Source organism: Gnatocerus cornutus, chromosome 2 (genome assembly GCF_029298725.1).
Source record: "Gnatocerus cornutus isolate USDA-ARS CGAHR chromosome 2, icGnaCorn1.1, whole genome shotgun sequence".
Classification (NCBI taxonomy): domain Eukaryota; kingdom Metazoa; phylum Arthropoda; class Insecta; order Coleoptera; family Tenebrionidae; genus Gnatocerus; species Gnatocerus cornutus.
The window spans coordinates 19,297,763-19,322,567 of record NC_142234.1 but is presented as its reverse complement, the minus strand read 5'-3'; the positions used below and the strand labels follow the sequence as shown (position 1 = coordinate 19,322,567).

Here is a 24,805-nt window from a genome sequence, read left to right as displayed (position 1 = left end):
AGCTTTCTTAGAGCTTGTTGCGGTTTTTCTGATTTACTACGAACGAGGAAAGGGCCGTAATAAAGCTGTTCAGTTCTGAACTGAATTATTGAAAAAACTGTTTTGTCATTCTGAAGCAACCATAGGCGCCGCTTAATAGTTTCTTTAGTGTCTATTAAAATGATAAACTACCAATAGTCTTATTTCCAAATACTAGTAATTTATGGATGCGCGAAGAAAATCAGTCACGCCATTATACAACTGTGCCAAAAATCTTCGTAGGCGTCACCGGGCTAAAAGGTATTTAGGATTTAAATTTTAGAGAGTTGTTACGTCGAAGATCTATTATAATTTACATGAAAGTTGTTTTGTTTAGATAGGTAAATTCAACTGTTGTTCAACAACTGAGTGCTTTCCCGGTTAGTTCCTGGTTTGCTAAAAATGATCATAAATAACACGTCTAATAAATTAAAATTTTTAACAAACTTAATTCTGATAAAATCGAATTTTTTAAATCGGAATATGCACAAAAACGATGGCGAAATATCGACTTTCGACTTTCGGAAAATCTAATTTCCTAAAAAATCGCGAGAAAAACGATTTTGAAAACAATTTTTTTATATTCGCCTTAATTCCGGAGCAAAATCGTTTTCAAACCTTCAAAATTTTGGCCCTCTGGCGACAACACAAAATTTCAAACGCCTCTAATTCAGTTTTTTGTTGACGGACGAGAAAAATCATTGTTGTTTTGGATTCAGCGCGAAATTCTGCGTAAAATGAACCCATATAGGTCAAATTTCCTTAATAAATAAACGAAATATCGACCGAATTAAACTTTCAGACGGTTTTTTAGGGTCATTTTCAAGACGCGGCTTCGAGGCGAAAAACGTTCAAGACGTTGAAGAATAGCATATGATTTATATTCTGCATGAAATTCTGCGTAAAATGACCGCCAATAACTTCAGTTTGCTCCGCAAATAATTCAGTTAATTGTTTTAAATTCTTGGTGAAGTTATGCGTAAAATGAGTACTAATAACTTAACTTAAGTTTGTTGAGTTGCTCAAAATGGTAACAACAAAATTGAATTTTGACATAATTATTACACTAATATAACTTACATGATTGTTTTTTGTACCTCAAACAACAATTTACATAACACCGCTTTTGCAATATTAGCAACAGTCATAAATTTTATGATAAAAATTTTAGTGTGAAATACAGAGTAACTGTAATAATTTTTAAAATAAAATCATTTGCTTCTGGTTTTCCACTGCTCTTGAGTCATTTATTATAACTTTTATTTTCACTTTCAGTGGCATTTTAATGAACATTATGCCAGATTACAAATGCTGAAAGTCATACAATTTTCAATGGTATTGTATTGCTTTCAGCAGCGATAGTATTCACATTTGTTGCAACTTATTAGCATAGTACGTATCTGTTCTTGTAGCGAGACCTAAATTCGTTGAGTACTTCACCTATGACATTATAACAATTGTGAAGAACGAAGGCCTTTATTAATTGCCCGTTCTGAAATTCTATCGTTATTTTATTTAATTATTATATCTGCTCCGTTCCGAAAGTCATGATTCTAATGATTTATCTGCAACTTAACATTGAATACCTGGAACAATAATCATTGTTTATGTCCCATTTAGCCATGAAATAGTGAACCAAAAACTGCGCTAAAACACCCGATATTTCACTTTATTGCTTTGCAATCTTCGTGCGGTTTGATTAAAATGAACATGGTCGTTGAATATTTGCCTGACGCGAAAAATAGTGCGTCGTTACTAGCATGCCTGATAAATAACGAAATATTTAAGGTAAACACTCATGCATCTTTCGTTATAAAACGCAAGATGCATCAGCACTGGCGTGTTTAATAAATAACGAAATATTTAACGCGGAGTCATGTATCTTCCCATATAGAATGCAAATATGTGTATGTTATTCAAAGAAAAATTCTCTTGAAAGTGTTAATTGTATCTCATTTAGATTTTACCGAAAGATACAAGACTTGTGCCAAGCATTGTTGACTTGTGGGTGCCTAAGTGACCATATCTTTTCACTGCGTTTTAACTGAATTTTCTGATCGATATGTGAGGAATCATTTAACACAGTGGCGTCCACGCAGACAATGATTTATCGTTGGAAGACAGCATGTTCTTTCATTACGGTGATAAGACGGCGATTTCGTGTTTTACCTTTGTAAAACACCGTGTTAATGTAGTTTCTCACCATAAAACATATTTTATTAGCACCGTTCGAAGTATTAACTGTCTTCTCCTACCTACAAGAAGTAAAAATATTTATTATTATCCATATTAAAAAAAACACGTTCCAGAAAAAATAATTAAAAGTGCACCTGGACCCGACAACTAAACGCGCTTTAAACCTCTTCAAAAGTAAAATTAACTTCTTTTGATTGCATAATCGACCAGGGTCGGGCTGGTATTTTGATTTTCACGCATGAACATCACAATTAGCACTACAAAAAGGTTTTATACTTTTTGTTATGCCTATCAGATACAACCACGAATTTCAGGTAGTGACGTGAGTCTCTTTTTCCGACAAATTGCAGCAGAACTTGCGTCCTTGGGATTTCATTTTGAAAAGTGAAGCTTTTTCCAGATTAGAAGAAATAGTACCGTAAATTGGGTACGAGAGTTCAACGCTGTGAAAATTGTACAATAGCTCAATTACGTGCAGACTTTAAGATATGAAAGTTGTTTTTCGTGGGTTATCTATATATAACATCGCAAAAATTGTTTATATCTTCCGTTCCATTATGCCATGATAATGGCAATTTATCATCCATGGGCCAATTAAACACACTTTTTGTATAATTCAAGGCGAGCGATGTAATTGAGACTGAAAACTTTGGTTCTATGCAAATTGGAGGAAAAGTATTTCTAACGGACAATCAATGGGCGTCTATTAAATAAAATACGGTATTGTTTAATACAATGATAAATGGTTGGTTGTGGGCTTAATGTAACTAAAAATAAGCAATCCGTCATGATAATTTGGCGCTAGAATACTATCTTTATTAATTCTTTTATTTCAGATGACGTGTACACGGGTTAAAGGATTTTTTTGGCATCATAAAAGAGTTAAAGGTCAGAAGAGATCTGATAATCATGTAACACCCGCAGGGTCATAAAGTACCACACTTGACAGTCATAATTAATTGACAATGGCCATTTATCATCGATGCCATAAAAATGTATGTTACAACATTAAGAGGGTTTATTTCAAAAGTCCACCTTTTATGGCCCGTTATTGGAAAAGGTCTAAGAAGTGAAATCGGTGCTTGGTTATGCTATGACTTCCGAAAATTTCTTCTAAACAGTTTATTGGTATGACTAAATTGCATCCAAGATTGCCGAAATATTCCCATTTGCATTAACCGTTTTGCGCATCCACCATTTTTTAAGCTGTGGTTCCATATTTCAGACTTTATAAGAAAGCCATAAAAAATTTTCACTTTGTAAAAAAGTTTTTCTTCTTCAGCTGTTTTTAGCAAAGTTGTACCATTGGAAAATGTAAGTTAAAATCTTGAAAATTTTTAAAAAGTTTAATGAAACTTTTGGTATTTTTGATTCTTAATAACTTTAGAATATTTTAAACCATTTCAGAGATAATTTCATCTATAAAATAATATAATAAAAAAAAAGAAAACTCAAAATTATGTAAATTATAGACAAAATTTTGGACCCTTGGGACAACTACTTATTTGGCAGTTTCAACCTCACTTTCGTAAAATTTTAATAAGACCTTTTGGAATTTTTAAATTCTTCCAACTTTATTTGTTTTTTATTTTTTTAGGGGGAGCCAAAAATGTTTGGGTCTACCAGCATGGGCAAGATTTTGAGTTATTGGACTCTTAAACAGTCATTAGACGCCCTATGACTGATAAATTTAAAAGACCGAATCCCATTGAGAAAGATTTATGAATTTAGAGACTTTCGGTTTTCGGCCGCCAGTGACGAATCGTTGTTAGTCCTGTTTAACGTTTGCTGAAGACTCCTGTTAATGTAAGTCGCAATGTTGTCCCGTTTTTGTGGTTCCATTCTGGCCGGCCAGCACAAAAACTAGCAAATTCGTCTTGAAAACCGGCCTCAACCTTCAGAGGACGTACAAGACTTGACTCCAAAATAAGTTACAAGCAAAACGTTACTTTATTTTCTCATCGAGCGTGTAAGAGCCGAAAAACAGATTTAAGCCCGCCCAAATGGCGGTTTTTGTGGTGAAAAATGCATAAATCAACAAGCAGGTCGGGTGAATTGATTCAAGAACTGCGTAGGTATTCTTTGGTAAATATTTGAAAGTTGAAGTGTTGATTTTGCAACGAAGGTTTCCAGACAGACATTCAAATGTAAATTTCGATTATATGGATCCATTGAATTGAAATTGAAGGGGTAGTAAAAGCAGCGTGAAATTTAGAAAAATGTCGAAGCGAGTTTAATTATGATGTTGTCTGGTGATAAAAACAAAGGTGGAAGAGCAATAATTCTGCAAAAAGAGACGACGGTAAAACTCTTGCAATCGCGTGTATGTTGGGAACGTTTTCTTTCGGAATGTCTAGCGTGTTATTGCCGTCGGCTGTGTCTACTCTGCAGAAGCAATCTGAGGAATCGCCTGGTGTTGTTTAGATATGTTTTGAGCCACGGCGACGATGTGGCGCCGAAGGTCGTCCGGTGGAAGGTATTGCAATTAAACGTACAATATTACCGACGATTAATCCACACCATTTCAAATATCAGACTTTATTATTCGATTCAAATGCTTGTCGCAACGTGGGAAATGATGTGTTGTGACAATCTACCTTCATTTTGCAAACTATTGCAACCCGTCAATCGAATCTGTAGAAATTGAAATCTGTTTCAGCATTATGCCTTCAGGTTGTCAACTATGTAACAACATGCAATCTTTCCGCTGCTTAAGCAGATTTACGTCATTGTCGGCAAATCGGTTTAATGGAGACCTTTAAATCTGATTTTCACGAACATCGACAGATAATTGTTTCCGGGGTTTGATATGAAACAGTGATTGATCGATTGTGACCACACACAGTCGCATTCAACTGCGATTATCACAATGAGGTGTCGGTAGGTAGTCACCACTCGCCATAAAAAATGTGTATTGTTGGTTGCTGCAGCGCGCTGTAAAAATGGGCCTAAAAAGTTCTAAACACATATTAAAAATTCTAAAAAAGTGTTAAAAATACATCACGTCCGTGTATTTTGAATTTCATGTCATTCTAGTTCATTAATAAAGCCGGATGATCCTTGGGCGCGAATAAATTACGACTATAAAAAATGATTTGATAAGCAATATAATTGATAATTTATTTCAATATGTAAAATCACGCCTTATTAGCTTTTCATAAAAACTAAATGCGGATTGGTGTAGCCTGCAGCGGATTCATCTTCCTTCGGTCGAACTTTTATGTAAACGATTCTACCAAAAAACCTCAGCCTCCGAGACAAACCACATTTGAAACTGTGGCTAATTGATAAACGTTGCATTAAAAGACGTTATAACGTAAAAAATGTTTGATTTATACCCATGAATATATACAACAGAGGCAATTAACCTTTATCAAGGACGTGCAGCATTTTATCCAGAGTAATTGTACGGTAAATTCTCTTTAAATGTACAAGTTTGAAGAGATGATTTATGAAGTTGGGACGAACATATAGTTAAAATGAGTGTAATTCGCCAATTATCACATCACATTTCTGGTTTAATTGAAGATGTAAAGAAAAACTAGACTAGTTTAAACAACCAGGACGCCGTATGGCACTTTTTTCTATTGTATTATACAGTTGTAAGTTGCAGGAACATAGCTTCACCTTTAAAGGTGCGCTAATGGTTCGGTTGTCCATAAAAAAGTAAATAGATATATGGTAATAAAAATAAGAAACGATGGTATTTTTATTATCTATTATATCAGCGCTCACAAAGGCCGATTATTCAAAGACCATAAATATCTGCGATTGTCTTCTGCGAACTGAATAGACCAGTACCGTAATATCGTTGAAGATGGTGAAGATATTATCAATTATAGTGTACACGAGTACTTATAGGCACTGCGGTGATGTACAGAGTGCCACACTAATATAACTTTGCGCAGTTTTAGCTTTAAACTCTGTTGACACATCTTGAAACCGGTAAATATTGGTACCGAAAACTGCTTTATGCAATAAAATTAACACTGCTTGACATCTTATTCTCAAGATCTATAACAACGGCACTTTTTATTTACCTGTTCGTATGTACATAAAACGACAAAACATTTAAGAATAAAAGCGACGGTTCACACGAAAAACATACGTGTGGGAACACATTTAATACCTGCATACTTAAACAAATAACAAAAGTGGTTAAGTCATTTAGTAGATCGGTGTTAACCACGATTTTAAACCAGATAAACAAAATAAGTTGACAAAATGTAAACATAGCGAGACGACTAAAACTCAAAAATAAATATCGCGAAGGAAACTAGACCATGTGGGAAGAACAGTGAACAGTCACTTACCTTCGTCTGTTGGGTGGTGGTGTGACTTGACGCTCGTTAAAGGAGTGTCTCCTGTAGTCCTTGCGCTTTCTTCGCTTACTTTTTCCTTCGCTTTGATGAAGCGGGTCCTGGCGATCCAGAGTTGGTGTTGCTTTCGTGTTCCAATGAAGAGATCGGAGTTCGCGAAACCATTTTAACAGTAAACCTCGCGTGAAGTTGATCGGTTTCTCCGCACTCTCTCTGGAAATTTAGAAGAAAAACACAATGAGCAGGTTTTAATGTCTATGTTTGTCTTTATTTATCAGCTTTTGTTCTTCTTGCAAGGAATCCATCGGTGGCCTTAAATGCATCATAAAATTTACTGGAATGTGTGTGCATAACTGAAAGGAAACCGAGCTCGTGATATTGATACCAGGTTGTGTAAAAGGGAAAGGATGGCCCATAAGCATAACACTTCTCAAAACAACTAGATTCGTATTTTATTGATAATTATAGATGTAGTTGGCGATATTTCTTGCACAATTTGTTATTTAGTGTCTAGAAAGTGCGTACAATGTTTAAACAGATATTATACCTATGAAACAAATAAAATGTAGCAAAATAAATATAATAAAAGTGAAGAAAATGAAGAAGGTCTAATGAACACTGAAAGAAGAATTTAGAGAATTCAATATAAAGAAGATTTAATTAAATCTGGAGAAAATCGAGAGAAATATTTATAGAAAATGTACAAGTGAAGAATGAAGATGTAGAAACATCGAAAATAAAATCTGAAAAATTAAATTCCGTCCATTCGATTTAGAAGGAGAATTTTTTTATGCGTCTAGCAATATTTTTAGCATACCCACTGCGCCAATGATTTTCTATCAGTAGATTTATTAGAATGTTGTCTTGTTCACGAAGTTGATAAGATTATTGCCTACCATTTAGAACAATGGGGTTCTGTCTGTCCCAGCATTGAATTAATGTTCAAAATTTCTAATAAATTGCACAACTTATGAGAAAATTAGCCGAAGAAATACCCGGAATGATATATGATACTACAAAACTGACCACGACAACCAAATATAAAAACATAAATAAATGAATAAATAAACATGCAGAGTAATAAATTATTCAGAAAAATTGCACGATTAGCTAATAAAGCCGATTTTTTGAACGCGTAGTGCTTTTTCCATCAACAAGTTAGTAGCCGATGGTCACTACTTAATATGGACGTATGTGGTTATACATATAAATTACTACACTCGCACGTATTGTAATTTATTACTTTTATAACACATTATGCGCCTGACTGATGTAGCATAATCGCATTTCTTCTCTTTTGTTTTATCAAATTTTTTTCGCCTCGTAAATTATGTAATGGACTAACGTTCCTGATATTACCATTAATTAAATTTCCGGGAACTAACGTTTACACCAAGTTTATAAATTGTATTACCGATTTTTCAGTTAAAAACAGTTTCCATAGATATTTTCAAGAGAGGTCAACTACCTTCGCTAATTTGCTTGAAAATGGTCAAAATCCATCGTCAGGACACGATGCGGTGGAGGAATAAAAAAAGACTTCCTTTTTATTTTCTGCTTCAATAATAACGAGAAATCCGAAACAACTTTTCGATGACAGGTCGTGAAAGAATTTTTACTTTTTCCTGCTGGATTTAATAGCGGACGGTAAAGAGGATTACTATGTAATAAATCAAACGAAAAGTAAAATGTTTGTGTCAATGTTTTTTATAAGTTCTGGCACAGGTTTACTAAACTCACTTTCCTGGGTTTATTATTTTATCCTATTACATGGATTAAAAGACAGTTAAAGTTTTTGTCCAAGTGTCGCAATAACTTTGTAAATTCCCATTACAAAACCGGCATAGGGAATTGAAAAAATATACAGTGTGACCAACCAACGGTTCTTTATTTTTCCTTCTCTGTTGTAGATGCTATCAGTTCAGCGATTTGTGATTTTATATAGGCCGACATGGGGATCCTCATTATGTCACTTGAAATTACGTTAAATTTTCAAAATGTCTTCAAGTGAAAAGATCGGTATGTTTGATATTTTTGTTAAGAATGTTGTGTTAGCATTTAACGAATTAATTAAAAATAATCACCCATGTCGCTATTAAAAACAGAAAGTTGCGGGGCCACCTGGGCTTTACTTCGCTCATAATTGCACAGCATTGTCGTTCATTTTAGTTTAAGTAGACATTCGGTGTAATAATTCACGAACTTTACGAATGTAGGCAGAGTCGGAGTAAAAAATGAATTATGTATTCACCGGTTTATTAGTGGAGATCTACAGCGAGATTTCTGGAAAGAAGAAACTGCACATGTGAAAAGAAGTGGCACGTTAGTTTAAGGAAGTACAATTAACAGGCCATAAATTTCATCTGATCTTGCACAGAGTTTCAAAAGAATTGTTTGATTCCACCTACGACTGGAAGTTGATGAGAATTTCTGCGTAAAATGAGGAGCAATACTTTAGTATTTATATACTTTAGTATTAAGCAATACTTTAGTACTACTTCCATACTGAAAGAAAATAAAATTTCGAATTCGAACTATCGAAGATCGATTTCTAAGCTAAAAAATCGCGAGAAAAACGATTTCGAAAAACTTTTTGGATTCTACATAAAATTCTGCGTAAAATGAGCACGAATACATTAATATTTTTTAATAAATAAGCGACATATCGACCGGATCTGAATTAGAGACCAAAAAGTTTCCATACTGAAAAAGCTAAAATTTCAAATTCGAACTATCAAAAATCGATTTCTAAGCTAAATAATCGCAAGAAATACGATTTCGAAAACATTGGAAAATTTTCACCATCGAAGAAGACATTTATTTGTTTTACCTCGTTTGGACTTTTAAATTATGATAAACTTTCCTAAAAATAGCTCGTGCTGACAATCTGACAGTATGGCAAATATTCTCATATCTTAGAAAGGAAAATTTTGTGAAAATCGGCGCCTCCACCATTTTTGTAGCACTTTTAAAAATCGACTCAGTTATTTTTCTTCCAAAAAATTCTATCAAAATAACCTAAAACAATTAAGAAAATTCACAATATATAAGATTACAGAGTTTGTTTAAGTTTTATCAGAATAAAAATAAAACAAGGAAATGGATCTAAAAACCTTAAGAGCCTGATGAACTTGAAGATCTTGAAGGACCTGAAAAACCAGAATCTGAGAAATCTAGAGAAAAAAAATCCGAATGGAACCAATAAAATCGCAATTTAGAATGTGAAAAAACATCTAAATGATCTGCGTCCAATCCTAGAATTAGAAGATCTGATAAAATATTTCTTATTCCTGTGCATATTTGCATTAAGTTGATCGTATTTTTAGCAATTTTTCGTGCTCCAATTTCGCATATTTTCAATTAGAAATTTTGATAAAATGGGTTAAATTTGTTACCTAAACAACACCAAATCCAAAAGCTGCAAATATTTTTCCAATACCATCTAAATCGGACGACATTTCAACAGTTACGACATGAAAAACTCCCAATTTCCTTAACTTGAGCACCACGTTGCATCCTTTTCCTGCAACGTATCCGTTGCATTATCCACATTACCCGAAATTTTTGCGAGTAGTAATGTCAATTATTATCCACAAAAACTAGAGCTTTCTCCTTCTAAATCCAGTTAATTGAAATTATACACGTCCTGGTGTTGATTTTATGTAAAATAATAGCAAGTTCCGTTGTCTGCTCCATCTCAAACTAATTAGCCAAGGTCGCTTTTGCGCCAAAATAAACAATGCGAGTTTGCGTAACCTGCAGAACAGCAACCATGCTGAAAATGGTACGACCATTCTCCGTTTCAGTGCTCGCTATATAGCCAAAAAAAATTATTTATCTGTCGTATAGTTGTCCATACCAGTACGACTAAGTTGAACACGTACATCTTCATTGTGTTTGCTGGTCCAAGACCGGTTTGGTCCGACGGCCAACGTATACTCCGAGTATCCTTGAGAAGGTCACTGGCTTGTCCTAGCCTCCCCGAATGGTACGACTTATATAAATCACAATGCAGTATCGACACCTCTGGTTTGCAGAAACCGATGCGGTCAGAGCCGGACTCGCGAAAAAAAAAAAGAAAAACTGACATGTCACCGACCGAAAATGAGCAGATGGTACTTTATTGTTGGAAATTCTTCTTATCTGTCGTTTAACAGTTATTTCGAAAATTCTTAGCACTGCAGAGTTTGATTTATTTTAAATTGGCGATTCTGTTTGCCGTTACGTGCAATTGTACATCGCCCACTAAAAGCACTTTATAACATGTTATAATTTCTCTATTTCTTCCGGTATTGTTTCATGATATTCGCTGAGCTGGAACTGACTTAATTACTCACTCATCTTGTGCTCTTCAGGAACATTGTTGCACGTGGGAGGCTAGATGGAGGTTTTATGGGCGGTGGGTGGATGCTTTTACAAAAAAAATCCACTGACCGTTTCCTAAAAAACTACCACGCAATCCTTAGCCATGGGAAATAATAGAAATATTGAAGTGGGCTCATTTTGTCATCTTGCCAAACTGCCGATGAAAAAGTAACTGCTACAATGTAACAAAATATTTCATCAACGATCTTGTCTCAAGTTCGATGACTTAAAACAGACTCCAAACGCCGTCATTATTCATTTCTCCACAGCGAAACGGAACCATCAAAGGATTATGCATTTCATTTCCAAGCCGAATAATGAGTTAAATTTAATTTGTCGCGGGTCTTTGTGTTTCCTTCCAAGCTATTGTTCTGGAATTATAAAAACGCACACATTCAATCAGTGATGATTCGGTCGATCATTGAACTACAAAGGAATTTAATTACTACGATCCTTGTGCAAAAATTTCAGGCTTTTAGATAAACATTGCTTGGTGTCTTCTGAGTTGATTACTGGAAGATTTTAATGGAACATCGTGCACTCTTCCAGTGAAAATACCATTCGAAACAGATATTCACGATCTCATTGACCTCCAGGTGTCAACTCATTGGAATATAATCATTTCTTGATCATTTAAAAAGAAAAAATTCGACTTGCAACGGTTTCCCTAACAGTGTCACGTAACAGAATTTAACGAGGATATGCCACATTTTTGGAAAAACATAAATTACTTCATAATGCATTCTGATCACGAATTGCACTTCAAATTTAGTACCGAGGTCTCTAGTAATCATTATTATCACTACACTGTTGTATTGATTTTCAATTATTCAGATTCTTAGAAATTTTTAGACATTGAAATTGTCGAAAAACTTTTTTTTGCATTTCTTAGATTTTTCTGAATCCACAAAATGTTTTCATTCTTATTTCTTCTATTTTCAAATATTTTTTGATTCTCAAAAACTCTTGAAATCTCTTTTCATTTTAGAAATTTGAAAGTCAAAAAAAATAGATATAATAATTAGAGTTCTTAAAACACTTTCTTTTTTAGAGATTCTTGCGATTTTCCAGAATGCATGCTGAGCACGAGCCGCATTTAAAATTTAGCACCGAGCAATCTAATAATCATCGCAATAAAGTGTTTCATTATGCCCATTAAACCATTTAGTTGATGACCAAGCCTGGGCGCAACTTATGACTTACGCAACTTTACCATGGTGTTGGTAGAGCAGATTTATTCGTGTTTTCAGGTGGAAATATATGTATCTGATGGAAAATAGAACGCGGAACTGTAAATGATTTTGCCAAAGTCGTCCTTTCACGGGCGAAATTCTCACGCCATTGCTGTTTTATGGACAACGATTATGGCGATTATGGTTTAACACTGGGTTTCGTTAACTTTAATTATATTTATCGGCTTTGGAGAGCAGTATTTCTCTACAGCGTGTTTTACTAATGGTGACCACGTTTACAAATGCGAATTTGATCATGCGAGAGACAAGAATAGGGAGTTTGTACGTTGGTTTATTAAGAAGGAGAAAATCTATTAATGATTTGCCATACTTCATTACCACATTATAACGTCGTAAGTCAGATGTAACTACTGCATCGCATTTGTTCACTTCGACGGTTCATAAATCAAGAATTGCTAATTTAACACTCCGATCTTGCCGCAGGTGCTGTTCATTAGGGTTTTCATTTATTTTCCGCGATATTTAAAATTCACCCAAGAATTTAGATAGTTTTAATTAGAGGTAAAGAGTGAATGTTGAGATCCATAGATAACATTCGAGAGTTGGGTCATAACCCCACACTCGTTTCCCTCTAATATGTTTACATAAAATCGCAGAAGCGAATTTATTATCTCCGTAATTGAATTTTCAAGAATCTAGCAATTCCCATGATGCTACAAAATCAGAAAAGCTCACTCAACTAACTCGTTTTCTTGTCAGTTCAATTTCACCCATTTCAAAAGATGATTTTCATTTTAGTTTTCTTCCCAAGCTTCTTTAAATTTGTTCTCATGATTTGAATGGCTCCTAATCGAAATATCGTCAGATGTTGTGACATCCATCCAAGATTAAGTTAAAAAATAAACCATGCGGTCGATCCTGACGTGTAACATTTAGCGTTAACGAGTCATTTTGTGAACGAAGAATCTGCACATTGTTAAAGCATTTTCAGTCTCCTCGAAAACTTCGTCATCGCCTATTAGCTTCGCTTACCATCAGCTATTTGCTGATGTCTTTATTCTGTTCCGTGTTGAAAAAATCGCGATTATTATGTCTTGACAAGAAAATCAGATATTTTAATTACTTGTCTAGCTCGAAATTGTTGAAATTTGAAAGAGAATTTTTCACATTTACGCCGTGATTTATCCCGAAATATCGCAGCACAAAATCTAAATGGCTCTATATTCAAAATATGATATATTGTAGCCACGTTACAGACGAGTGGTTTTGTAAAAAGCTCTCAAACAATAAATATATAACTTCTCGTTTACGAACGGTAATGTTTTAGCTTGGCGTATCCTGGCATCTTGCACATACGTTTTGTCTTTTTCACACACATTGTTGAAAGAGATGGAAAAGACTCATTGCTCTATGAAGAAGCGCACATAAAGCTATAAATGATTTACGGTTGCTTCGATTGTTGTTTATGTGAACCAGTTTAAAGCACTAAAGACTCAGTAAAATGTTTTTCCACTGACTTAAATGCTACTACGACGGTTAACTATGCATTTCTGAATTCTATAGATTCGAACACATTCCATTCCAAAAACTGTTGTTGGTGCTAAAATAAACACAAAAAAGACCAAACAGAAGCTACAATTATTGTCATTTGCATACGGTAATTCGAATCACATCCTTTTCAGAACTCCTTTTAAGCAAAAACTTAATTTATCCAAGGATAATAAAGAAACGCAATAACTCCTCTAAATAAATTACAAACACTTTTACAGGCACACAAAATCAATACCAGAAGAAACTAATTTGATAACTGAACTTTATTATTGAATAAACATAAAATGTACAGTATCTAATTTCGAGTTCTGCCAGGTAAATCAAGAATACGTGCTCTCTTGAGTTGTAGCAAGCACAGGTGTTGTATTTGTAATGGATTAACTAAACTAATTTCACGCTAAAAGATAAAAATCAGAAGATAGCACGATTTTCTTGTTTTTATGTTCACCAGGTGTCATTTCCGTGATTCGAACAACCTTCATCTACTTTCAGTGCTCGGTTTGGAGGTCTGGTCAAATATTTTTAAGCAAACGATTTTGTCTTAGAAAATTGCAATTCTTCGGATGATGTTGAAATGACACTTTTTTATTTACCGTTCTCTTTTAATGAAATGTTTTTCTAGTGCCTTTGCATCATGAAATCAAGAAATGCGAGCCGCTTCGAAAAAGGGGTCGTAAATATTATGAGCATTTTTCAGCAGATAAGGATTGAGACAATCAAACGTACGATTTTACACACTGATTATGTTGTGAGTTTTATTCACAATGGTATCAAAATACATTTAATTTGATTACGAACATTTTATCTTCTCATTATTCTTTGTTTATTGCTGGAAAATAGTTATAATAGAACAAAGGGTAATAAATCCGACTATTAGTCTATTATTTTACAATGACTATAGTCTACTAGGCAGTAAGATTAAAGTTTGGTCAGTTCGAAATTTATGTTGCACTGAGTTATTGAATGGTTGTTAAACGTGATCATTAACCAAACTTAATCACGATTTTCATGCCACTATATTTTAACGTAGAAACGAGAAATGGTTTGATTAAGACTGCGCACAAAGGTACATTGTGATACCTTTACAGAATTTATTGTTTAACCCGAGAAGTAAACAAATAGTCTCCTGGGTCGTAAAATTAACTACAAGCGTGCAGTAACCGCTCCATGAGAAAATGATGATACTCAACCAATTAGTTAATTATCAGTTTATTATTTTGCATATTAATACAAATTGCATCTTTCACCATGTTCACGCCAGTAACTAGATTAGTCAATTGCATCCTAATTGGACATTCAACCTTTCCAGTAAGAATTGTAAACGTCAAATTCGTGATCTAAAATGCCACAATGTAGCCATAAACTCATGCAAAAACTACGTGTACACAACTGCAGCATGACCCGCATATGTCATTTTGTCACTCTGAAGCCACGATATCTGTTTATCTAGACCATCGCATTCTGGTTTATCGTTTATTATGCAGAATCTTGACGCTGGGAAGTCCAAATACCTTCATTTTCAAAGGCAGTGACGAGAAAAAAAAATCTTTATTTAAATCGGGAGCGTTCCTGGAACAGGAGAAAGATTTGTTCCGCTGCGCTGCGCCAAACCGTTTCAAAGTGCAGAAAAAATTAATTGATTTATCCATGGCTGATAATATTCTCAAAATGTTTTTGAATTTCACCACTGCTACGTATTTAACGAGGACTGAAAGAACTTTTTTACTGCACCACTAATTGTTAAGACGCGCCTCGCAGTAAATTTTTTTCTTTTAAAATCACTATTGAGGGGAAAAATTTTCAGTTCTTATTTTATGAGCAAACGAACATATTTTACACTTGATTTATTTCCGCTATAAATGCTAATTTATGTGACTAGACAAAAAGTCCTCATTTCTAGCACTTGCAATCATTTGATCTTTTTCTTCTTCCAGCAACTTCTGCACCTTTCGTTTTCCACGACCCACCCGCCGCTCTCGCGGATGTTTTTCAATGGAGCTCCATCAACTCTACTTTTAACTTTCCTGTTTTTCAGGTGATTTTTTTCCCATATTATGTAGTAAACAGTGTCCACCTATTTTATCTGTTTTGATTCTTCTTTTTTTCTTTTTGTGCCGAATAAATTATTATTTCCGCTCGTTATAAAACTTTTGTATGTAATAAGTAATTTAGTGGAAGAAAAGGAAGCGAAATGAATGAATCAGCAAAGAAGTGATAAAAATCCAACAAAGCTAAAAAATAATTCCACAGCAGAATGCGCAGATATAAATTTAAATTACTATTATGGGAAAGATGATGGCATTACGCCCGTTGAATAATGAGCTCATAATTCAACTGGATCTTAGTTCTCAATTGATTTACAAGAGTCATTTAGCCGAGAGCTTCCTCTATAAAAATCTAATAAATTACAGTTAATCCATCTCGTATTTGAAGGAAGTTTAAAATACCAAAGTTCGTTTTCCGCTAGTTTGGCCCCTGCAAGAAGTAAATCCGTGCGTATCGGACTTCCATCCTTGCAGGTGTTCAATAGTGAGAGAAACAACGGTCACCTGTAGACAGCAAGACTATAGTGCTTCACCATTTGCACCCATGAAATCTGAAACTAATTTTGACACAAAGTGCTTCCGTTTATTTGTCGCGTTTGTCTGTTGTGTTCATTATGACAATTACAAACATTATTGCCGTGTAAACTTTACCATAAATGGAAGGTCAAGATTGAAGAACACCGCTAATTTCAGTGCTGGATTTAATACTCGCAAAACACATTTACCCCTTGTCGTGCCTTTGATGACACCCTCTTTTCCAGACAACGTTTAAAACTACGCATAATCGATAATTTTGCTAGTTACGAGACGATAAAGATAATAATGCATCGTTGTTTATTCCTTATATACCCACATACCTAGTTAAGGCAGAGGTACTGCGCTGTGGTTAGAGCTTATTTATGCTCATTACAAGTAACGTTAAGCTTCATTTGCTCATTTTTAAAACCTCCAACAGGTACCAAGAATCCTTTGTTTTGCTTTGGTAACTCGTACGCTCGATTAACGTAAAAATAATGAAATACTGCGATGAACCGTGCTGGATCTTCAAGTTTAAAGATCACCTCCTCGTCATTTCAACAATTATTTGTTTTGTGATACGCTGGATTTTAATGGTTTCAATGCTTTTACTTACACGCCAGTAAAGCAGAAAATTTTATTACCTGCATATACAGGGCGACTTTAAAATATTGCACCTACAAAGCTGTTAAAAGTGATTTATAGACAGTTAATCTGTTTTCACAGTTTTGTTTTTTTGTGAAATGTGGAAATTTATTCCTGTTTTATTATCATCTTATTGTTAAATTTATTACTTTAGTTCAGTGTTATTATTTTATTGTTAATTAATTAATTATTACATAATGTTATAGATAAATGTCAGCCCACAAAAGATTACTAACGATGTTTTCACTTCTTAGAATATTCATTACACAAAGAACAATCATTTTCATAACTGTGACTAATTTCTACTCACATTGGAGTTTTATTAAATTATGATTATGAATGTAATTCTTCTTTCATCATAATTCAGTTTATTAGTTGATTTAAACTCATCTTCACTATGATTTTTTCAATTACATGGAGTCTTAAAGGTCGTTGGAAGTGCGTTTTGTATTACAGAAATAAATTTATTTAATTAAAATGACTCAAACAAAGAGCCGACAATTTTTATTACTTTCAACTAATAACTACATATAATAATACAGGTAATCGGTTAACTATAAGGCAGTTAGTTATAAAAAAGCTATTGACTGCATAATTACTTGAGTAACTACCTACGTAAAACTATATTGTCATGTCATAATGAATGAGTATTAATAACTGCTTTACGAGACAATTTTTATTTCGACGGATTTTTCTTTTTTTTTATTATTTAAACTTTTATTGGATGAAATTAACTTAGTTGTTTTGCTAAAAGAAAGACACATAATGAAGAAAATGAATATAATGTCAAAAAGAATAGAAATATACAAACAAAGAAAATAAACTGACTAAAAAAAGTGGAAAATTGTGATATTTCTTTCTTTTCTGGTGGTTTCGTTGTGTGTGCTTTTAGTGTTAAAACATTAAACCGCTTTTTCTAGCACTATCTTCATGGCAGCTTAAAGGAAATGATGCCGATTGTAAAAAATGTGGTTTTAAATTAGCATCAGTCGCATATAATGCACACTAAAGGATTAAAATTATCAAGATAAAATAACACGTTGTGGCGGAATGACGTTTTTTCCAAACAATTATATTTAATAGTGCGATCTTGTGTTGTTGAAGACAATCTAGTTCGTTAACGTCGCACATACGGGGTCTATATATTTCCAGAAGAATTCTAATTATCAATTATCAGTCAGTGGATTTCTATCAAAGTCCGCAATTGAACCGATATATGTCAGTTATATCTGTTTATTTTTATAGACTCGGCGAGTTGTGGTAAAAATGGAGGCAGAAATATGGACGACCTTGCACCATTGTCATGTTTATTGTTTCGTTCCAAAATAAAACAACAGCTTGTTCTTGTAGGGTTTGCCTCGGAAAGAAGATATTACTGTACTTTGTTGCAAATTATTTGCCATCGCTGACCGCACTCTCTTCACTGTGTTAGTTCGATCGTATGTCTTGTCACTATTTATACTTACTGTACACACTTGTCGTGATTTGAAATTCTTCGCCAAGTTATAAATGAGCATCCATCGGGTATGCAAAACATTTTAATATGCATGGATCATTAGACTCTTGCATTAGAAGATTTAAATTAATTCCAGAAAATAACTCTTTTCTTCTTGCAAACCAAAGCCGTCTCTGGGATGTTTAATGGTACATTTTATTTATATTCGCGATCGTCCAAGCATTAATAATTATTTAAGACACACATGCATCGCATCTATTTTTCTCGTTCAACATCCATTTAAGCACTTACTCTTTAATGATTACCTAATGATTACCTTAGTACCAAGCGACGACCGGGAGGTAATCTGTTTCATATTTTCGATTAGTTTATTGCTCGTGTTATTGCATAAAAAGCAATAAATGTTCAGCCTGTATTGCTAATATCAGCCCCAGGTCGTTACTGAATAACAAAAAAAAAGCATATCTGCCATTATTTCAGTAATTACGTACCACAAGGTCGAAATGTGTCATAAAAGAAACGACCGTCAGATGGTGTCAAATACCAAAGAACACATTACAATGGAACAATATCGAACCAATGGAATTTTTCTTGCTATGCTTTCGCTGAAAATACCTTAACGTCCATTATGGACGACATACCACAGATTTTCGTTTCATTAGTTCCGATTCTTTTTCTGGTATGTCGATGCGTTTGAGTCACACCATTGCTGATTGTTTCTTTCTGGCAACGTCTTTTCATTAAGCTCTTCATTGTTTGATTCGCATTTTTGATGCTTCATCTTGAAACTAAGGCGTTCTGTTTACCAAGATATTTCCTTTTATTGTAGCACGCGAGTCTGGATAATAAATACCATTTTTATCATATTGACTTTATAGCCTCTTTATTTTGTCTCGCACGTCTGTTGTAGTGACATTTGAATAGTAACAGTGGCCAAGGACGTTCGTATGTATCGCTGACCACTATGTAACAACTAACTCCAAGAGGAGAATGCGAACAGGACTAGTTCTAGTTTTTTCAAGTCCAAATGTTCGGTTGTGGAGAAAACTACGAACCTTTAATTTCATGATAATGAAAATGTTTGATTGGCATATTGGAGCCAAAGATGTTAACCCAAGTATACATAATAAAGAATAGACAAAATGAAAAACATATTAAGAACATTTAGTGTAATATTTTTTAAGTAAATAGACCCATATAAAATACAGTTGTGCGAGGATAGATTAGTATGCAAATATCACCGAAGTTTAGTTAATGTGTTCAGACAACAATTCAAATTGGGGGTTTTTAAATTTTAGTTGCTGTGTTAATTTAGATCTGTGAACTATTTTTCATTCATAATTGTCAATGAAAGCAATAAATTAGCTCAATTTCTGTAAGCATGTGATATTAGGCAACCAACAATACTAACAACAGATTGTGGCGATAGCGATTGTAATTCAATAAAAAGTAGCTAAAGACCATTTTTAGCACTTTGGCTCTAATCTTTACACAGTTGCCATTTTATCGTTGATATTATCATAGACAAAAAAGCAAAATGCCGTATTCTAAACCAAATACTATGCCGATCCAGTTAAGATTTTGCATAGCAGACGTTCTTTGATAAATAACCGGATTTGGATCACTGCGAAAATTTCGTTAATTAGGAGATCACAAAAATTACGATTTTTGCTAATTCTGAACTAGGACAGTTATCAATAAACGGTAAACGGGTGCGGCTTTTTGAGTTCGCAGTTTTTTATTTTCAACAAAGAATGTCGTCAAAAATCCTTAACCCTTAATCTCATATCATTCTGAGGAACCAGCAGCCGGTATTTCTGTGTTCTCATTTTGGGAATTTTGCGGTTTCGCTTATCTGCGCTGATTGGATTTAAGTCTTGAATAAATTACAAATTTGAAAGATTTTTTTCTTCTTTCCTAGGAATATCTACCGTTAATTTAGTGTTACTATTTATTTAAATTTTCGCTATGTTGGCACTGCTTAAATGGGAGTCTAAGATTTTCAATTTTTACTCACTCACCCTTGCAGAAGGTGACTTCCTGGTAATAAAACCCTACCTAAATCAAATTCTCCCGAAGTTCCACTAATTTTGAGGTTATGTCACACTCCATTAAAAACTTTAAAGTGCTAGCTTAGGTACCTCGTACTATAAAGACAAGCGCTAGAATTTACATTTTTACGTGAAACGAGAGTTCAAACAAGACACAAAACTTTTTAACAAGACAAAAAACTCGCGTCAACACCGGTACCAACTTCACTTAATTTTCAGTAATGCCAACGTGATAATTACGAAAACACTAAATTCTAGTTGGCAAACCGGTACATGAACAAATTTTAACAATTTTTTTTCTCATTTTGCAGAATCCCAATTTTCGTTAGGTTGGCACTGCTTAAATGTAAGTTTGAATCTTTCACATTTTACTCACTCACCTTATTAAAATGTGACTTTCTGGTAGTGAAAATGCCATCAAAATCATTTTTTTCTGAAAAGTTCCACCAATTTTGAGGTTATATCCCACTCCACTAAAAAGCGCACTATAAAGAAAAATACTAGAATTTACATTTTTATGTGAAAGGAAAGCTCAAACATGACAAAACTTTTGCACAAGACAAAAAACTCACGTCAACACCGGTACCAACTTCACTACATTTTCAGTTATGCCAACTTGACAATTACGAAAACACTAAATTTTAGTTGGTGAACATGTACAATGAACAATCTGCAATAAATTTGAATTAGATTCAACAAAATCTTACAATTAGTTGTTGGCCAGAAATTTTTCACAGACTAATTAGCCAAAAACGGTGTGCACAGCAAGCGACTTCCTAAAACTGAACGGCGAAGAATTTGAATATTTTCCTATAATTAATTTTAATTCCTACACTAAAACAGCGTAAACAAACGAGATTATTATCATATTTTTCTGGGAATCTCAGAGGTACAGTTATCACTTTGAATCTTGAATTGTTTGGAAAATGGTACTTAAAGTTAGTTAAATCTGCTGGTATTTCAATGCAATCAGCGCTCATGACCTTGAGTACCCAATAAAACCTCGTATATCTTTGAGTAGGTTCTTTATCGCAGGTTTTCCTCACTGCAAAAGTAGTCTTGGGCTAAATCTTCGATGAAATTGTAACATGACTTAAGAAACTGAAAAAATCGAGAACATTAACCTGTGAGAAGTTCTCGTTATTGTTAAGGCAGTTGAATAACTTCAAGGAAGCACGGTTAATGCTTCTCGTCTTCGAAGTTCCTACAAATGCAGATCTAAATGAAAAACATTAATAATTCATCTTGAAAACTAATACCCCTTCATGTTTGACCACAAATAGAAAAACTCTCCATGGTCACCAATAATCTGGCTAAAAAATTTTTCACCAAGAAGCAATCTTCGTTAACTGTCACCATTTATCAACTCGATGGACCGTAAAAACTAATTGTGATGATGTTTTACTTTCATTTTACACGCAGCGGCATCAGCCAGGGTCACGATCTTAAAATTTCCAGAAAAATATTCTTGTCATAAATTAAATTCGTGTTCAATATTGTCCATTGCAGCTGCACCTGGTTAACCTGCACCAACTCTTTTGTTTTTACAGCTAGTGGGAGTCACCACAGCATCACCCGCCGATTTAATATGTCACATTTTATCCAAGTTTTGATAAAACAGGAAAATCGAGGCAATGAAATTCGAACTCGACCGATATCGTAAAATACGGGAAACACAATTCCTGTTATATCAATTGGGCATCACTCACCTTTGCCTTTTAACACTATCCTTTCGGCTCTTGTTTTGCACATTCATTTTGTCTCTTTATCACTACCACTTCGCGGAAGTACTCACTGTTATCACCAATGAACTGAACTTTTGTTCTTCGACGTGTTTTGGACACACCGGGTCTTCACCGTGTGCGGTGTTACGTGGGTTGCTGCGGTCTGCTCGAACCCAGCAAAGAAACTCATGACGGTGCACGGTTTTGGTTTCAATAGTCTCAGGAAGGGACTTTATTGCATTTTTTTATTCGCTTGACGAGCCATTTGCTGGCAGTACAATGAAGTGGCGATTTTTTCAACAGTTAACAGCTTGAATGACGATCATAAACCGGAACAGGTTTCAGCTGCAATTAGCATGCAAGCTTATAATCGCAAATGATAAATTATTACATTTTTATCATTATTAATTTATTAAAATACTTACATTGAAGATGAATTTATTACATAAGAGTTAAATTACTTTCGAGATAAGATTATATTGAAAAGTGTGCTCGTCACTGTGAGTTGGTGACCTCAACGCTGCTGCAGGAAGGAAACTGCGTTTTGGCAGCTTCATCATATTGTATCAAATGGAGAAGCGGTTCTATTGACTATTCAATTAATTGTACAGTTATGAGAAACAATTACATCAGATCCAAGAAATGAGTGAAAATAGATACACATCAAATTGGAGCAACCCAGACAATAAGTAAATTAGTTAATACAATTTATTTTCTGGCCGATATTCACATTACTCACTTATTGTTAGTGTTGCACTGATTTGCACCTATTTACCACACAATTTATATAATGACCAGGACCGACCAATTATCATTAATCGAGATTTTTGAGAACACCCACTTCACGTCAAGAAAAAAATAGAATTAGAATTAGAATTAGTCCTAATGGACATGTACTCCTTTGTTAACAAAAATAGTGATCTTTTGAAGCCCTTTTCCGAGATATCTCCAAATTTCCGCTTGCTGGCTGTTCTTAGAAGCCCCAGATTTAGGTTTTCTGATTCTTTAAATAATAAAAATTTTGTCGATTTTCTAATTTTTTTAAGATACAGAGATTTAGGGGGTTCTTCTCACAGTGTCTCAGGTTTTCTAAACTAAGTTTTTAAAGATTTTCTAAATTCTACAAATACATATTTCTATAACTTAGATCCCTATCTTTCTAGCTTCTCTAATTTTTTTTGCTTGGTCTTAAAAATATTTTTTTTTAAATTTGTCTCTTTCGCTTTACAATTTTGCAATTTGGTAGACTTAATACACGACTTAAAAATAGTAACTTCCCCAAATTTCATAGCTGTAGCATTAAAATTACCAAAATTACGAATTTTAGTGATAGACGTCTGAAATTTTTGCTTCGCCATAAAAAAAAATTCTAAAATTTGTCCCTATTGATTTATAATTTTTCAATTTGGCAGACTTAATATACGACTCAAAAGTAGTATCTTCCCAAAATTTCATAGCTGTAGTATTAAAATTACCAAAATTACGAACTTTAGTGATAGGTGTCGAAAATTTTTGCTTGGTCTCAAAATAAAAATTTCTAAATTCTGGGTCTTTTGCTCTACAATTATGTAGTTCGGTAAAGGTTATACAAGACTTAAAGATAGTAAATTTCTCAAATTTCATTGTGGTAACACTAAAATTTCGAATTTTGGCAAAGGATTTCTGAAATTTTTGCTTCGCCTTAAAAACTAGAATTTTTAAAATTCGAGTCTTCAGCTATTTAATTTTGAAATTTGGTAGAGATAATATGCGACTCATAAATAGTAATTTCTCCAAATTTCGTAGTCGTATGTCTAAAATGATCAAAATTAGAAATTTAACTAGAGGATGTCGACAATCTTTGCTTGAACTTAATAAACATTTCTAAAATTTGAGTTATTCACTCTACAATTTTGCATTTTTTTTACAGTTTTTCATGTTTTCTAAATTCAGTTTTTTTAGATTTCCTAATTCCTACGCAAATTTTACAATTTAAGCATAAATACTTAATATTTTGCATTTTATTAGACTTCTTAAAAGAGTCAATATTTTTCTGAGTATAGAAAAATCTTAGAATAGAACGAATCAAATTCACATCAAATTTTCTTTCATGTAAACTTTAAACTTGAACCAAAAAGGTTGATTTTAAGTAAATCTAGAAGCTTTCATTTTACATCAGATGAAATCCATCGTATTGACTTAAACTAAGTGTAAGTCAAGAGATGATACGCCTTAGTTCTCATTTCTGGACTCGAGCGAAACGAGAATACCTATCATCAATGGCACATCAATCAAAATTGAACTAAGAATCGACTCCCGTTAATGTCGGAGATTTTGTATTTATTGCCGTAACGAATATGCCTAGAAGCCTTTTTAAAACTTTTTGATACCATTGTTTCCTGCGCTTTTATTAGTTATAGTTCTTTGACACTTTCATCTCGTCAATTTTTTTCCGGCGATTGTTATCTTTCCTTTCGATGTACCACCGCTCAAAAGATTTTTAGTTCTGTGGTTTTTGTGATGCGGGACGTTTGTATGTAAATGCGACTCAAACGAAGTCGTTTCACATTTGAAAAAATGAATGACTACTTCATATTTTCCTCTTCCGTTCTATTTTTAAAAGTGAAGCATTTTCAGACGCCTCAAGTGGTATTTCTCAAGATGCTGTCAGATACAACTACATAATTAATTCAGACTGTTAAAAATATTACCTTATCCTAAATAGGTAAATAGATGAGCTCTCATTG

The 24,805-nt window shown here is 33.8% G+C and overlaps 1 protein-coding gene across 2 annotated transcripts in view; it reads right to left on the bottom strand.

Annotated features, from left to right (window-relative positions):
• Window positions 1-22,267, bottom strand: part of Shrm (shroom) — a 91,548-nt gene extending 69,281 nt beyond the window's left edge. For both annotated transcript variants that reach the window (XM_088031207.1, XM_088031208.1), the window contains exons 1-2: window positions 22,065-22,267; window positions 6,528-6,746 (exon numbers count right to left, since the gene is read on the bottom strand). In XM_088031207.1, coding sequence (XP_087887333.1) covers window positions 6,528-6,746; window positions 22,065-22,111 — 266 coding nt within the window. In that variant the 5' untranslated portion in view covers window positions 22,112-22,267. The remainder of the gene's footprint in view (window positions 1-6,527; window positions 6,747-22,064) is intronic.
• Window positions 22,268-24,805: the final 2,538 nt, after the last annotated feature.